This window comes from Acanthaster planci, linkage group LG02 (assembly GCF_054643075.1).
Source record: "Acanthaster planci isolate LZ-2023a linkage group LG02, COTS_SCS, whole genome shotgun sequence".
In the NCBI taxonomy this organism is placed as follows: Eukaryota; Metazoa; Echinodermata; class Asteroidea; order Valvatida; family Acanthasteridae; genus Acanthaster; species Acanthaster planci.
The window spans coordinates 26,411,561-26,428,826 of record NC_141778.1 but is presented as its reverse complement, the minus strand read 5'-3'; the positions used below and the strand labels follow the sequence as shown (position 1 = coordinate 26,428,826).

Sequence of the window (17,266 nt, the reverse complement as noted above, 5' to 3'; positions counted from 1 at the left end):
GCATTTTAATCCCAAACATATGCTTTCAGCATTACTAGAAAAAAGGCCCACTACTTTGGTCCCTTTCCACAATCACACAGACCAATTCTGGAATTAATATTTCTGAAGAAATCTCAGCACTTTGGGCACCCGATGACCTGAATCATCATTGAATTTTTTTGACTTGTTACACTCCACGTCTTGTGACTCTCGTAGTGCCAATTAATCCATACAGGACTTCAAGTAATGTTCAGTGACACGCTGTCATCAAATATTGCAACAAACTGAGTGCATTGAAAATGAGTTTGGGAAGGAATACAAATGAATGGGGTGCTGTGAGGTGATGTTTAAATTCAGGAGTTTAAAGCAAAAGAGCACATTATCAGTCAAGAGTATATGTATTACCAAATATGGGCATAATGACCTGTCCCTGTACCCTTCCTGGCTATATTCTGGTGGTCATCGCCAAAACGATTTCATTTTCGTCCAACTTCAACATTACATCTCAAGTTAGCAACGATGAATTTCTAATCACATCAGTACAAACATGTTTTAGAACCCACAGATGATGTCTGTAATGGTCTTGTATGTATAGCCAAATAAATGTAGATTTTTTGCAAACACAACTTTCCAGTCTGTGTTATTTGTTCCATATGCTTCAACACTTCAGAAAAGGACCGGGTGTCATGGAAACATCCACAATCATTTGCGGGCTGCTAGAACAGGCCTAGTGATTGGTCAGACTGCACAAGGTTTTGACATATATGTATACCCTGTCCAATAGGGTAATACCCCAGGCTGATTATTGTGCTTGTGCAAGAATTCATCGTCACAAAAAAGGAACTTCAAGATATTACTGGCAGTTTCAAAAAATGTGCAATAACTGTGTTACGCCCCAACTATAGCATAAGTCCAAACCATAGTTGGGCCCGTCCCAACTAGAGTGCTTCACCTGGGCCGGCCCAACTACAGCAGAGAGGTCCTGTGTGCATGATGTGCCCACCATGTGCCAAAGTCATATTGTTTACAAATTTCATGTCACTGATCATGGGGCTATATGAACAGATGAAGTGCCACATTTTAGATGAATTGTGTCAAGTGTGAGACACATTGACTTGGATAATGTTGAGACATTTGCCACAGACATTGGTCAACAATAGTTGGGCCAGCCCAATTGCAGCACTACAGTTGGGACTGTCCCAACTATAGTTGGGAATTATGCTATAGTTGGGGCGTAACAACTGTATCCGGTATGCATTTCACGTGATTTGTAAAACAAAGCCATCACTGGTCATGTTACATGTACACTGTACACATACAGACATACTAGCACTGGAGAGCCTGATGATGATTAGGACGATTCAGTTCATTTTTTAACACATTGACTTTTGTGCATTACTTCAGAGGGCGTTCCCATTTGCTAAGGGTTGTACGCATGCACGCATATTTAATAGGTATCAGGTCTATATTTCAATTACAGATGAATGTCCTCCACACTGCCAGCAGTGTATTTCTTGTGTTCTTTAGTGATGCCAGTGTATTCAATTTACATCACAATAGCCTTTCATTTCCTACATGTATACTTGTAGTAGCAGAATCCCGTACACCATGGCTAGGCCTACTATGATTATACTTGCACTCTTGTTGTCGGCTGTCAAACATGTTGAAAAAAAAAACACCGCGATTAACATAACTACATGTATTTTTCCATTTGTCATTTTGTGATTGACTTTTTTTATGTTGTGGCATGATGTGCAACGATAAAAGCATGACGATGAATCACTCATGTCATTCTTTTATCTTTTTCCCTACAAAAAAAAGGAAATGAGATAGGGTCTAACTTCCATAGAAGTTGTTGTTTGGTTTATCAAGGGCTGTCATTGGCCATGTTGGCTGGCATCCAGACTACAGTAAAACAACCCTAATCCACTAAGGGTGTGTGTAAAACCCCCGCTGAAAATAATAATGATGAATTGGAGCTCCGAGGGATGGAACTTGTTAAGCATTCCACTGCACAGAGTGAGGATTAAGCCTGTGAATGTTTACTGGCTGCGCAAGTGCCGCGCACACGCTTGTAAGTTGCATGCCTTTTTTCATGTTTTTACACACACCTAACGTACCTGAACACAAATGCTGTTGCAAACCCAGCCAGTATTGAGCCGAACAAGATCGGGTATCTCCACTTTGTAAGACCAGAGAACCTGGCCATAGTTTTACAACTGGTCAAATTAACACGCTTTTATGGATAAAATGAGAAAATTCCTATCCCCACTTTTTTTACTCCCCCAGCAGCTGCATGCACGTAAGTTGCAAAGGCGCAGTCACAAGACCTCACTTTAGTTCACGACCATCGACAAATCGTACACCTAAGGATGGGAACTAGACTTGGATGCGATGAACAAAATGAGGGCGCCCTTTATTGAGCCAAACTTCACAGATTTCTTTTAATTCAAATACATTTAATGGTCCAGCCATTCAGCTATACTAGGAGTACATCTACATTTGTATTATTTACTTTGCTGGTTGTATATATAAACTTTATTACATCCTCCTGGGAGTTTCAAAGTCGTTAATAATGGCCTGTAGTTGAATGCGTTGAAAAATAATAAAGAACAGGCCAACTTGTCCATCGATTTTCGGATTTGTTGTTAATTTTGTTTTGAAGTCTCGTTTCCATGTTTTTATGTACATGCACAAACCAACTTGAACTTCAACACGAAGTGACTACATGTATCTCGAGCAGAAATGAACGTATAAAGTTGTCCTGCTTTATCTCCCTACACAAAATACGTCTAGCTTGGAGAACCACAAGGCTTACCGTGAAGTTTAAAATTTACCAGCCTTATGTGATCTGATGACGAGCGTCAGACAATACGCACAGGTTAGGCCTATTTCTCCAAACCCTGAAGCTATGCAAAGGGGAAATTAGAGGGAAATTCCAACACTCACTGCATGCACAGTAAGTTGCGAAAATGTGGAAAGTCCCAAGAGTGTCGGAATTTGTGTTCACCTTGGCCTTCACAAATTGGAGTCCCGGGCTTTCGGTTTCAGTTTCTTTGTTTGCAAACCGTTGGAAATGGCCATTGTGATCATAGAATAATAAGCAACTTGAACATGTCTGCACCGTCGACCACGTCAAAAGGCCTTGTTTCGGCAGCAGATGGGGGGGGGGCTTTACATATGAAATGATATTCCTATGTCAGAGATTTCCTTGCCTAACAAGGCCACTGATGGTGAAATTGGCCCCCTACGACCTTTAGCATCGCTAATAGTAATGAGTTGGTTCAAAATAAATTATGAAGATCGTGCATTCATGTGAACCACTTTTGTTTGAAACACAAAGTTGCATTCTGGTTTTGGTGCAGCAGAACTTCTAATGTATGTATGGTTTGGTTACAGTGTATACATCATGTAACTTGATGCAACCTTGCATTTTATTCAAACAAAAGTGGTTCACATGAATGCACGATCTTCATATTTTGCAACAGCATTATTACTATATTAAGTATATATCTGACTCGATCCAGTTTTCAAATTGAAGAATTTCAAATAAATGAATAAATATGTGCTTGGCCAGTCTAAAATGGACGTTTAAGACAGGCCAAGTACGCAGGTACGTTTGTACGTACAAACAGAGAAAATTTTTATTCTACAAGAGTCAATTACCACTGCAGGCAAAAAATCATACATCATTATCCTAGGGGCTGTTTTTCAACTACATTATGCTAGGCACGTAAGTTTAATATAAGCAATAATAGCAGAGCTATGAAAATGGAACCAGATCAAAACTAGGCCATATCCATATCAAAAGGCAACATGGCATATCCTAAATAAAATTCCATAGTAGAATCACAGATCATCAATCAACACAAGATTACAGTTCAACCTCTATGCAGTTACCGTCTTGCTACGTTAGTCTCGACCAATGGGAAAATGTCCCGTGCAACATTATCTCATTCGATAAAAGCTGAAAGGCAAACAATACACACTACATAGTGCAGAATGACAGTGATGACGGATACAAAAAATTATCCAATGTAGATTACTCATACCCATTATAGATTATCAATAAAATATGTACAACATACAAACTCATTGAAATCATGGCCACATTAACTACAACAATCAACACGGGAAAAGAGCACCAAAGCTTTCTAACCAAATAGTGTCAGTTTCAACTATCTACAGGCAGAAACTACGGTTACATATGGTAAAACAAAATAGACGGTGTCCTCAAATGACCCCCCCCAAAAAAAGAGAAAGTGGAAAAAGAAATGGATTTGGGCACACTGCAATCATGTTATTTACAGCGACACGGTATTGTCTATGATCAACTACGCATCTCAGCTCCTTACCGGGGACTTAAAACGACTCCGTCCTATGATCTGGAAATAGCATGCTCACTTAAAAAAAGAACTGAAAAGCCACCATTCCCCACCGCACGTGGCTTTGTTTGCAGCAAGAAGTTTCCATTGTCAGCATGATGGCTTCTTGTCTAACTTTGTTTCTGAAATGCCTCTAAGGAGATCTGTACAAAATTACAACCATGCACTATCACAATGTGAACTTTTAGGACTGAAATTCTTTGGACATAAAACCTGACCTGCAGTTTTTTGGTTACCTAGGTTTTGAACAGTATGACGAGTTTTTTCTGCAAAAGGTGTGAACTTTGAGGAAGCTTAACGGATACTCTTCACGTTGATGTCCTAAAATATTTGCTTGAACCCCGACCACTCCCAATCCAAAAGACTCTGCGTACGGTAATTTCACTGAAAAGTGCGAGGAGGTGTGAGTCAGAAAGTCTCAGAACAAAGTCACGTTCGGTTCTCATTGACAACTGTTTTCTTCTAAGCTTCAACAAACTCATGTTTCTATTTAAAATTTCGATCAAGAAAATACCACATGTTGGACTCCAGATAGGCCCTATGACATTTTGTCGATTAATCCCAATTTGTTTGTTTGTTTTTAAAGCATGTCCTGTTTGATCCAACAGATAACTAGACGGTGTTTGGATCTAAAGGTAAATTTTAAAAGTGTTCGCTCTATCTTCACTTCGATAAAGACTTCATAAACAAGTAGCCGTCATCTGCTCCTGCTGCTGATGATGATGAGGGTAGCGAAGAGTAGCGTTCCTCGGGGAGCGTTACCGTAAGCGGTTTATCCTTAAGCTCTGGGTCACATTTAGAGTGACTGTTGTCTTTGATGCTGCTCAGGTAGGTGTGCTCAATCGTGGAAGGAGGGTGATCCGACCCGGGTTCATTAATACGTGTGGAGTAACCGTTGGCCTCGCAGAAGGAGATGCGATCAGCGGGAATCTCGGCGTACGCGCCCTCATCTGCGCTGCAAAGATCGAGTGGGGTATTAAGCTGTCCAGCACTCGCCATCGGTGGTATTGGTGGTAGTGGGATGTCGCGTTTGTAGGGCTTTGGGCTGTGTTTCCTTTGCCTGACGACCACAACGGCTATGATGACTGCCACTACCACGATGGCCAAGACAGCCCCAGTGACACCAAACATCAGCCCATTGGGTTGGCGGGTCTCTGCTTTTCGGCCAGTCGATGCGACCGTGATTTTCATACCGTCTCCGACTGTCGGGGAAGTGGGCTCTGATCTAATACGGATGGTGGACCCAACTACCGTGGGAGTGGAGGCTACCTGAAGGATGACGGTGTGTCGAGCCTCCCCGGCATCATTGCTCACCACGCACGTGTACAGTCCTTCATGTGCAAAGCTGACATTGGTTATCAATAAATCGTTGCCAGCAATGGCGAATGGCGGCTGAGGCTGGTCTGGGGAGATGCTTGCATGATTTTTGGTTATCCAAAAGATAACCTGTCTGGGATCCGCTTCTATATCACACGGTAAAAAGACCTCCTCGTCCAGTGGAATGGAGATAACTTTTGTTGTGGGGGAGGCTGAGGTTGAACGAGGTGTGCAAGCAAACTGATTGTGATGAAGCCCCTTCACTGATACACCCCTTAAACGGTCAGGTGTAACACAGTCGAGAGATCTACCTCCATTGAGAGTTCCAGTATGGTTGTTCTTCAGCCACGTTGCAAACCCGCGCAGGTTGCAGTCACAGCGGAGAGGATTGCCAGAGAACTGCAGATTAACATTCGGTTTGACACTCTTCATTGCTCCATTCACTACGGTTGTCAAATTGTTGCCTTGCAAGAACAGAGTGCTAAGTTGAGTGAGTCCAGCAAAGGCATCCTCCTCGATTGTCGTTAGATTAGTGTAGGCCACAGACAGGATAGACAGCCGAGGGTTGTGAAAGAATGCCTGGGCGGGGATCATCGAGATGGGGTTGTAGTCTACATATAAATCAGTCAGATATGGCAACTGTGCCAATGCAGCGGTAGGTATATCTGTAAGTTTGTTATCATCAAGATTGAGAAATTGAAGAAACGAGGGCTGATGAAAATCATCAGCATTAATCGTCTCAATGGAGTTCAACTGCAAACTGACTGAAGTCAAGTTGGGAAGAGACTTGATTGCCGAAGGGATACTGTTAAACTGATTGCCAACAAGTTCTAGTGTCAAAAGATTTGTCAATCTGTCAAATGCCAAACCAAATGGACCATTGAGGAACGCACTATTTATCCCATTAAGGTAGTTCAGCTTAAGAACTTCCAACGCCACCATGTGTTCAAAGACAGTCATTGAAATCAGACTGGCTGGATTGGACGATAGGTCTAGCATCCGGACGTTGCGTAGGTCTGGAGAGGAGTCGGTTAGAAGTTCCCCAATGCTGTTAACAGCGAGATCCAGCTTCAGAAGTTGAGGGATCGGACTGAAGACGCCACTTGGTAAAGATGAGAGGCGATTGTTTCGCAGATTCAACTCTTCCAAGTTCGGGATCCCCTCAAAAGTACGATTGGTGAGCGTGCTGATGTTGTTGCTCCCGAGACGTAACTTTCTCAAGCTCCTCAGACCACGAAAGGCGTAATCCTCTATCTCACTGATGCGATTGTTGTAGAGATATATTTCCTGAAGCTGGGAAAAGTCTGAGAAGTCGCCGGCTGCCAACTTTGTGAGCTGGTTGTATTCCAAATAGAGGATGCGTGCATCGCTGGGGAGCCCAACGGGAATCGCTGTCAGGCTCTGATATCCACATCGAACTGTTACGTAGGAATTACAACGGCACACGCTTGGGCAAATCGAATGCGTTCCTTGTGAGAAAATCAACAGTCCCGTCATGAGAAGACTTAAACTAAAGGGTCGACTCGGAGGAATAACGGTTGACAAAGGCATGGTTTCAAGACGTCAGTGTGAGCCGTCTACCGTGAGAAAATGCTACGACAAAAGACTGGTGCTGTGAAACTGAAAAATAAAGAACAAAAAGAGTGTTTGACATGAACAAGTTGAATCACTCAGTTTGTACCTCAAACAATGAAATGTAATGTCATCGGTCCCATATAAAACATAAAGCAATAATAGGACCAGGAAGTTCCGTGGTGGGCCGAAGGCTACACTCTATTTATCCCGTTGTGCAAATTTCCTGAGGGTTTCTGGTATCCATCCATTGTTAAGCCGAGTAGTTAATAATACATAAAAGCTGAAGGGGAAGTTGACACGTGTTTGTTTCGCTGTACTTCTTGTTTTCTGAGTATTCATTACCTAGTTCGATGATAAGACATGTCAACGCACAGCTGATAATCACCGTTTGATTTCATACTAATGTAGCATATCTTCTTATGATTTCTATATTCTTTAGCTATTCGCTATTCTTTAAATTTAATTCATTGGATTTATAAAACAGAAGGAGCTGAACACATATTTCCATCCAGGTTTCGTCGTGCACTAGAATCTCGAAATAATTCAGACATACTTTGAACCTTAAGCTACTTCCCGAATGGATCAAATATTACGAAATACCCTCCACTCTTTGGAATGTTTAATGCATACCGGTATGTCACAGAGATGAAAAATGTGACCCACTCTGTGAAAATGAGTCTTAAGTTGCCAGAGCCACTTCTAAGTTTTCATTTGTACTGGATAGAGCAAATTGAGTTTTTTTGTTTTGATGTATCACTCAGTTTGGCATCCTGATGAAAGTGGATACTCCATGGTGAAAAATGCTGTGGTTTCCTATTGATTTACACTGTGCAAAATTATTCTAAAGGACTTTTTACTCCTGAGTGGCTCTGGCGACTTAAGACTCATTTTCACAGAGTGGGTCACAAATGTGTGTTTGGTAATGCAATTAGTCCTCTCATAGTGTTGTACATGTACGTCTTGCAGAACACTATTATAGACCACTCTCATTTTGCCTATAACTTGTATCTTGCAGAAATATCACCGTTTGGTTGGTTTTCGATTTAGCCTGAAATTCATTCAATATGGACATTCGTCCCAGTCATTTGAATTAGGGTTGCATTTTCATGTAGTATTTAGTGGTATCTATGCTATTATCTGGAGTTCTGATAGCTGCTTGTGAGTTTAACACTTTGTGAATGACTCTTTTACTTTTGTACCGACGGCCAACCATAGATTTAGCAGTCACTTGTAGGAAGAACACGACTGCGACGTCAAGAGACCAGGCCCTATTGGTACCAAATAACAGATGAAAGATTCACAGCTGTGTGTTTCAGCATTTGAAAAGTCACGCATCCAAAACGTGTTCTTTTGTTGAATAATTTTGGGTGAAATTACGCCCCTTGAGCAAAATCCAATTCCTCTAGGGCTGTGATAAAAACACCCCCTCCCCATCTTGTGGGCGGGTAGTAACGTGCACGTACAAGGACTGAGTGATAAGAGCATTGCTGAACTGTCATCCTGGTTTTGTTCCGTTTCTGTGTGTTGTTTTGCTTTTCTTTCCACCCCCAATCTATCGCATACACTCCTCAAGGCGAATGCAAGGGCAAATCAAGAACCTTGGGAGGTGGACCAAACTGTTGGGAAACAAATTGTGGAAGTGTCTGGAACCTTTTATCGCCTTTCGGATTTAGGTTACGTTTTGGTGTGTTTCAGTTGCCTTTCCCATCGGCCCTTGGGCCAGTCAGAGTTGCAACGACCCTAGTCAATAACAGCGTTAGAATTCTGGCGACTGGACTCGAGTCTCGACGGGTAAATGATGAGACTCGAGTCACGTGTGAGGAAATGACTCGACTCGAGTCGCTCATATTTCACTAAAATGTTTCAGAGGGGGATATGTTCCCCCCCCACACTTTTCCAAGTGGGGGATATCAATTGCCTCCCCCACACTTTTTTCCAAAGCCTAAATGAAAATGTATAGCTTGCCAAAGCCACAAATTGTCTACACTCCAAAATTTTCCGGGCCCGCCATGCTGCTCAGAGCTTCGCGCTCGCGTTTGTTCGATCAGGGCTGTATCACCTCCCCCAACCACTTTTCAAAACGGATTGACGCCCTTGACACTGTCAGATTCATAAGTTTAACTTATATGTGTTTACCAGATATTTCGCAAGACTGTGGCGCCGTTTCTGCATTTCACAGGCGAGTTACTCTGCCTTTGAAAGAACAAAACGCACTCTCCCAATGTTTCGATCGGACATGTTAACCTTACCTGGCTGATGTGGGGAAGTCCCATGAAATTACCACCGGCTCTTCATTCACTCGCACCAGTCGTCTGTGACTCACACCATGGAGTCACATAATGCCGAGCGGGGTCAAAATGCCTATCGTCGAAATTCCAGGATTTGTTTGTCACGTTTGCTCGGGGAAAATGACTAAACTTCCTCGTCCGTCTCAACATACGGGGTTTAGCTGGTTTGTGAACAATTGCCGTCTGGAAAACCTGTTTCTACGTAGCCTTTTGAAGCTATGCAGGCTGATGTCGATATGGCGCGGTCGCTAGTCTTGATTCAATTCAAGTCTTGATACCACCAGTCCAACGCACGTAATGCAAAGCTGAAGGCGCAGTGAATGGGTTTTGTTGTGCGTGTGCAGAGAAGGATTCGGTGCTTTGCATAATGTTTCACTGGATCTTTTCGTCCTGTTTCTATGGCAGAGGTCAGCACCCACGACCCAAGCATTGTCATCACTGGTGTAATTTTACACCAGGCTGCCTTAGGCCCCCCTCAGACTCCGGTTTCTGGCCATGGGCTTGGTGCGGTGACGCGTTTTTCCCCCTCTTTTTTTCCTTAGAAGTGGTGCACATGCAGATATAATTTAGAGCGCACAGCCTTGTTACTATGAGGAGTGTGAATTAACAACTTTGAATTTATAAAAAGACCACAAAATATGACCAGAATTAGCAATGGTTTCAGTCATCTCACTTGAACAGGAGGCTTCTATTCTTGGCAAGACTGAACTCGTTAAAATGCAGTAGCACGACCCCAATGGAAAATTAAATGTGAAAATAAATGTCCAGCTCCAGTTTCTGCTTTGAAATGAAATTCTCATGAAGTAGCAGTATATGACATTCTTTGCACATTGTTTTCTGCTTTAGCTTAGAGGAAAAAGTTGCAAGTCAAATATGAACAAAATAAATGAAAACAACCAATTTTGGATACAGACCTTCAAAATGCACCTTTGAGGCTCAGTTAATATTATTTTCAACTTTTATTTCACAATTTCAAAGCGTAATTTAATTCCTTTTTGCTTTTACGCTAATGAGTATTTCCATTATTCATGGAAACACTGTGATGTTTTCTCTGGAAGAAGCTTCAATGTTACATTAATTTGTACACAAAACAGTTCTGCATTTTTGTTGATTTTGGTGGACTTATGTTTCTGTTCTTTGTTGATTCATTGTTGTTTATGTGCATATAGAATAAGCAAGAATCAAACCCTTTCTCAGAACTGTTTTCAGTAGAAAGTAGATTCTGGGTTTACAGTCCGAACAGAAAAGCCAAGATGACTTCATAGCAACTTGAACAGCACCCTCAAAATCCTGGACCCAGGCCTGGAAATCATGGATAATTCTCAGTGTTTTAAAAGTGCACTTTTCAATAGATTTAACCAAATAGGAATGTGAAAGAGTTTTCTTACATTGAAGAATACACAGTCGAAGAAAAAATGTGTCTCAGAAAAAGTTCATTGGAGCTACACTTTTAGTGTGGGCACAGACCTTTCTGCGATCAGCCAAAATGTCATAACAATGCCTCGTGAACTTAAGTCCAAGCAAAATCGTCCGCTTTTTTTACCATGTGTTTTGCTGCTAAAAACTATGGCTGGCCGACAGTTCAAAAGTAAAATAACTTAAAATTTGTCAAAAATCCCACACAGCTATCAACTTGAACACCAGATAATAATGCTCGAGCTTAGAAGTAATAAATGAAACTCCAGCCTGTTTTCATGAGATTCAGGAGACATAGGAACATTTTGGAGGAATTTGCAGTAAATTCTCGAAAACAACCAAGGGTGATTATCCTGCAAAGTTTGGCCGCTCATACAAACTGTAGATAATATGAAAGTGGTTTATAAGGCCTTCGGTAACCTAGTTTTGGACAATTCAATCGCACCTGTATGTACGGAGTTTCAGAAATGCCAACCGGCACGTTCTTGTTGAGATCGTAACAGATTTTAATCTCAGTCTGACAACAAATTACTGAGACGTCGTCTGCATTGATCCTAAGGTGATTATTGTCACAGGTCCCGAGATACTTTACGACGGCGTGTTGACTCTGTTGAAGTAGAATGAGTTTCAGAGAAAGAAAAAAAATTGGTATAATTTTACATAGTTGGGTGACACTTCTTGAGCTCCGTAAACGTAAGACAGTTGTTGATCGAGTTCTTCTTACATTCATCTAAACCGATAAGCTACTAATTCAAGCTTACTGCCAACATGTGACTATTAAATAGGTAACATTACGTAACTTGCGATAAACGCGATCGAGTTTGTTTTCAATAAAGCTCCCCGAGTGTATACCTATATAAAAGTGAATAGATGGAAAATAATCTGCGTACCTAACAAATTATAACCAGACTTTGAAATGAGTCACGAAACACCCTATGGGGGGGGGCCTAAAATGACAAAAGGAGCCTCTAGGCTCATGTTAGTTTTTAACTAAGCAACTGCTTATCTCTTTTATCCCAATATTGGTTTTATTTTGGGCAAATACAATAATATATAAGAAACATTAAATTATTCAGAGTAAACGAATTTTAAAAACAACCGCATTTAAGAAGATATTAAATGCAAAAGTGCTAGGCATTTTCTAGAACAAGATTGATAATTTTATGCTTAGCGCAATGGCAGTCCACATGTTAGACTGGTAGTCATAAATTCAAATAAATGTAAAATTATGATTGAGCGCTATTAAACTAGTACGTGTAAAACTCGCCAGAGGTCGGGTGTCTTCGGCCCAGCCCTTTGTTGGCACAAACCCCCCATCCGGTTTTGGGATTCTACTGTAAAACGACCCGATCGAACTTTGATTTGCTTGTCAATAATAAGAAGTCGGAATTTTTCCCAGGAAATATGAATGCCTCTAAATTCTGAGAACTCGTGGCATTGAAGCTCGGGTTGAGCTCACTTCCTAAGGGCAAAATGAAGCCATAATGAGGATTTTAAGGCACTATAATAGCTACAAATCAGAATGTTCACAGGTACCGTAATTTCTATACATGACATAGAAATTTAAGAAAACCCTTGTATTAAGAATGATTCATTCCAATGTCATGAAAATCAAAAAGAATAACAGCTAATTATAACATATCAATTTGACAAAAGATAAAATAAATTGGAGGTAAAGCTTGTTAGAGAAATAATTCGAGCTGAATTTAATTAAGGTATAAATATACAGCGCTGTGCAACAGATACTCGATAAGTGTAAATTGAACACTAAACCTATACATTGTAGCCCTACACAGCCTCATGTAAAAAAGTACAGAATCACTCGTGACGTAATTGACACCCCAAATACTTTCCTGATGATTATGCTGTATTGAAAAAAAATTAACTCTTTTTGTTACGAACGCGTTTGTCTGGAGATGGTTTCATATTTTCCACAAAGCCATAATCGTTCATCGGCCCACCGTCCGGATGCTGCTGAACGTTCGCTGCTTGCCAACCGTCTGGATGCTGTTGTTGCAATTTGGCTGCTGGGCTACGGTCCGGATGCTGTTGTTGGACGTTGGCTGCTGGCCCACCGTCCGAATGCTGTTGCACGTTGGCTGCTGGCCCACCGTCCGAATGCTGTTGTTGCACATTGGCTGCTGGCCCGCCGTCTGGATGCTGATGTTGCACGTTGGCTGCTGGCCCACCGTCCAAATGCTGTTGTTGCACGTTGGCTGCTGGCCAGCCGTCTGGATGCTGATGTTGCACGTTGGCTGCTGGCCCACCGTCCAAATGCTGTTGTTGCACGTTGGCTGCTGGCCCACCGTCCGAATGCTGTTGTTGCACATTGGCTGCTGGCCAGCCGTCTGGATGCTGATGTTGCACGTTGGCTGCTGGCCCACCGTCCAAATGCTGTTGTTGCACGTTGGCTGCTGGCCCACCGTCAGGATGCTGTTGTTGGACATTGGCTGCTGGCCAACCGTCTGGATGCTGTTGTTGCACGTTGGCTGTTGGGCCACCGTCCGCATGCTGTTGTTGCACGTTGGCTGCTGGCCCACAGTTCGGATGCTGTTGTTGGACGTTGGCTGCTGGCCCACCGTCCGCATGCTGTTGTTGCACGTTGGCTGCTGGCCCACCGTCCGCATGCTGTTGTTGCACGTTGGCTGCTGGTCCATCGTTTGGTTGCTGTTGTTGGACGTCAGCCACTGCATCAAGGCCCGGACGCTGCTGTTTAACACTGGCTGCGAGCTCTTCGTGTTGATGGCCCTGTTGATCAACGTCAGTATTATCTTGGGGCTTCAATGATGCTTCTGAGTTCTCATCGTCTCTGGAGTCCTCAATTTCTTCGTAAAGAGGCCACTGAGCTTCTTCGTTTGGAGTGATACGTGTTTCGTAACTTTCATCAAGGCTTAATGATTCAGACAGACTTTCGTTAACATAAGTAACTCCTGCGGGCCCAGTCAAATTTCCTGCACCAGGCCTTTGTGGAGGCTCAGGGGCATTACCACTCGGTAATGAACCTCCACTTTGGTAGCCAAGTTCGTTGAACTCATCCTCTGAATCAAATGTTCTTGTGGACGATTCCCAGTATTCCGTAGCTGCCTTCCGACGCCTTTTCCTATAGATACTCACCCCCACGATAACTACAACAAACACTACTGCGACGGAAAAGACAACACCGACGATCATGGTGGCTGATGTGTTCAACCTGTCACTTGAATCAGTTGGAGTGTGTGTTCCATGCTCTATGGTTGGAGTTTGCTCACTTCCCAAATCAGGTAAGCGCAGTACGCGAAGCTTGACAGAATTTCGAACTTCTCCAGCATCATTGCTGACCACGCATGTGTAGAGTCCCTCATGAATGAGGTTGACGGTGCTTACAAATAGGGAACCATTATCAGCCAAAGCGAACGGTGGCTGAGGCTGGTCTGGATGGACTGTTGCATGACTGCTGGTTATCCAGAAGATATCCACCACTGGATCGGCCTCTATCTCGCACGGTAAAAGGACTTCCTTACCCATGAAGACCGAGATAACTTTTGTTGTGGGGAAAGTTGTACGTGGTTCGCATGCAAATTGATTGGGATTAAGATCATCCAGCGGGGAACTTCTCAAACGGTCAGGTGTAGCACATTTAAGAGAACTACCTCCACTTAGTGTTCCAGTATGATTGTTCTTCAGCCACGCTGCAAATTCACGCAGGTTGCAGTCACAGCGGAGAGGATTGCCAGTCAACAGCAGATATACATTGGGGTTGACACTATTCATTGCTCCGTTCACTATGGTAGTCAAGTTGTTGCCTTGCAAGTAAAGAGTACCAAGCTGACTAAGTCCAGTAAAGGCATCAGCGTCGATTGTTGTTAGATTGGTGTCAGCTAGGGATAGGATGGACAGGCGAGGGTTGTGCCAGAATGCCCTGGCTGAGATCACCGAGATTGGATTGCCGTCCAAGAACACAGTGGTCAGATGTGGCAACTGTGCCAATGCCGCGGTAGGTATCTCCGTCAGCTGGTTATCATTGAGATTGAGAAATTCCAAAAGGGAGGGATGATAAAAATCATCCGCATTCAGCATTTCGATGGCATTGGAGTGTATGTCGAGGGAAGTCAAGTTGGAAAGAGACCTGACTGCAGTGGGGACTTTGTTCAAGTGATTGCCATCGAGGTTTAATGTCACGAGATTTCCTAATCCATCAAATGCCAATCCAGAAAGACCTATCTCACTTATTCCAATAAGAGAGCTGAGCTTAAGATGTTGCAACGCCACCATATGCTCGAAGATAGCCGTCGAAATCAGGCCGGCCGGGTTGGACGATAGGTCCAGCATCCGGATGTTGCGTAAGTCTTGGGAGATATCGGTTGGGAAATCTCTGATGCCGTTATGAGCGAGATCCAGCTCCACTAGTGAAGGTACCTGACTGAAAACACCACTGGGTAAAGACGAGAGGCGATTGTTTCGCAGGATCAACTCTTCCAAGTTGGGGACCCCCTCGAATGTATGGTTAGTTAACAGGCTGATGTTGTTACTTTCAAGATGTAACTTTCTCAGCCTCACCAGGTCACGAAAAGCGCCATCTTCAATATCAGCTATCTGATTGTTGTAGAGTGTCAGTTGAATGAGCAGCGAGAGCCCAGAGAAGACATCAGCTGGCAGCCTGGTTAGTCTGTTGTGTTCCAGCCGAAGGAAACGAGTGTCGGTAGGTATTCCAGCGGGGACTGTGTCCAGATCTTTACCATCGCAGTCTATTCCTTTTTGGGTGCTGTAACGTTGGCAATCACAGACACTCGGGCAAGGTGCACAGGTCCTAAGAACCGTCACTGTGACCACCATGATGAGATTCAGGTCACAACGATGAATCGAACCAGATGCCATTATGGTTTTTCAAAGCGCGTCCGTAGATGGAAAGCTGACGGTAAATAAAAGAAATAGAATGAACGACTATTTAAAAAGCCTTTACAATAACAAATATTATACATGTACCATGTTATAATTAAACGTAATTTAACGACCCCGCTTGTTTGTAATATGCATGAGACAACACTCACAACCGACAATCAAACAATTCAGTTTTTACTTCTAGCATTTTGGTCTTCGAAAATCAGTAAACTAACTATTCTTTATCTTGATCTGAATCGTAGAGACCTGTTTTATTTCACAATACACATCTTTATTATAAATTGGTCTAGAAAAATGTCTGAATGAATTGGAGAATTAAACCTTCACAGTACAACTGGAAAATATTATTACACGGTACATTTCATAATTGGCACAAACTTGTATGATAGCTCTCTCGATGAAACAAAACGAGACCCTTTAAAATTCGGGTGAATTCTATTGCATTTCGCAAGTGCTCCCACAGGGGATTACCATTCGTTCTACCTTTAACACGAGAGAGTTATTTCTTTTCCAAACCACACATACTCATAAAGAGATATTTCGCATGGTGCTTCCGCAAACCTATTACTTAGCTTAACTGAAATACTGTACACCTGTATGATATTCCCGTCTTTGCAATGCCAGTGATTTTTCTATGAAAAATATCAGGAGGCTTGGTTCCATCATCATCTGTCTCCCTTCATCTATAACTATACGTATAAATGTGCTTAGCACATTTCCACATAACTGTTTTCAAACCTAATTAAGATTCAGAACCAGTGAAATTGGTTGTCCAATTTGTTATGCATTAAGTATCGTCAGGGATAAAGAACAATTGTTGCACCAAATAGCCAGTTTGCACCTCACTTGGCAAATTAAGACCTGGCATGGACAGGGTGATCTCAATTTTTCAGTTCTACCAAGTCCCGAGTCCTAAAACTGTGAATAACACGGTATCTTCCAACAAATGAAAGGGGGTCTTTTGAATCAGCGGAGTTTCAAGCGTCTATGTAAGCCAGATTATGGTTGACGTAACATCGGCCGAACAAGAGAGAAAAAAGTGGAGATATCAATTACCGTAATGATCCGTTGGCTGTGTGCGGCGGGTTCAAGTCCACGTCTCTCGGGCACTTCAATATACAGGTCCTCGTCATCTGGATAAGGCACTTCGTGCCGACGTTGCGTGCAAAGTGATTTTGAGTGGTGGTTTCAGTGAGTTTGCAATCACAAAATGGTTTTCCCCGCTCGCATGCATGACGGCATACAAGGTCAAAAGGTTTGATGAGAATAATGGCAGCCAAACTCTGCTCATAGCTGCACGAGAATACCGACCGCTGGAGGAAAATGTGTAGTTTTGGGGCCAACAAAAAACTGCACACCTCATTCCATGTTTTCTTTTCATTCCTTTTCTGGTAATATCTCTTGGAGTGGCATGCATAATGAAAAAAA

The 17,266-nt window shown here is 42.6% G+C and overlaps 2 protein-coding genes across 3 annotated transcripts in view; both read right to left on the bottom strand.

Annotated features, from left to right (window-relative positions):
* LOC110975854 (uncharacterized) overlaps positions 1-2,280 on the bottom strand; it is a 40,251-nt gene extending 37,971 nt beyond the window's left edge. For both annotated transcript variants that reach the window (XR_015424368.1, XM_022228688.2), the window contains exon 1: positions 2,100-2,280. The gene's annotated coding sequence lies outside the window, so the exon portion shown is untranslated. The remainder of the gene's footprint in view (positions 1-2,099) is intronic.
* A 1,317-nt stretch (positions 2,281-3,597) lies between these two features.
* On the bottom strand, positions 3,598-17,266 carry LOC110975875 (uncharacterized). The gene is made up of 3 exons (XM_087148975.1): positions 16,895-17,266; positions 12,847-15,848; positions 3,598-7,246 (listed from the first exon to the last, which is right to left on the bottom strand). The coding sequence occupies exons 2-3, from the start codon at positions 15,812-15,814 to the stop codon at positions 5,028-5,030; spliced, it is 5,187 nt and encodes a 1,728-aa protein (XP_087005101.1). The 5' UTR covers positions 15,815-15,848; positions 16,895-17,266; the 3' UTR covers positions 3,598-5,027.

What these genes read in the sequence shown, in the direction of transcription:
- LOC110975875 (XM_087148975.1), bottom strand. Translation starts at nt 15,814, where the DNA reads ATGGCATCTGGTTCGATTCATCGTTGTGACCTGAATCTCATCATGGTG. An exon ending in ACGCGTTCGTAACAAAAAGA is followed by an intron (nt 7,247 to 12,846) that starts GTTAATTTTTTT and finishes ACGGCTCACACT; the next exon opens with GACGTCTTGAAACCATGCCT.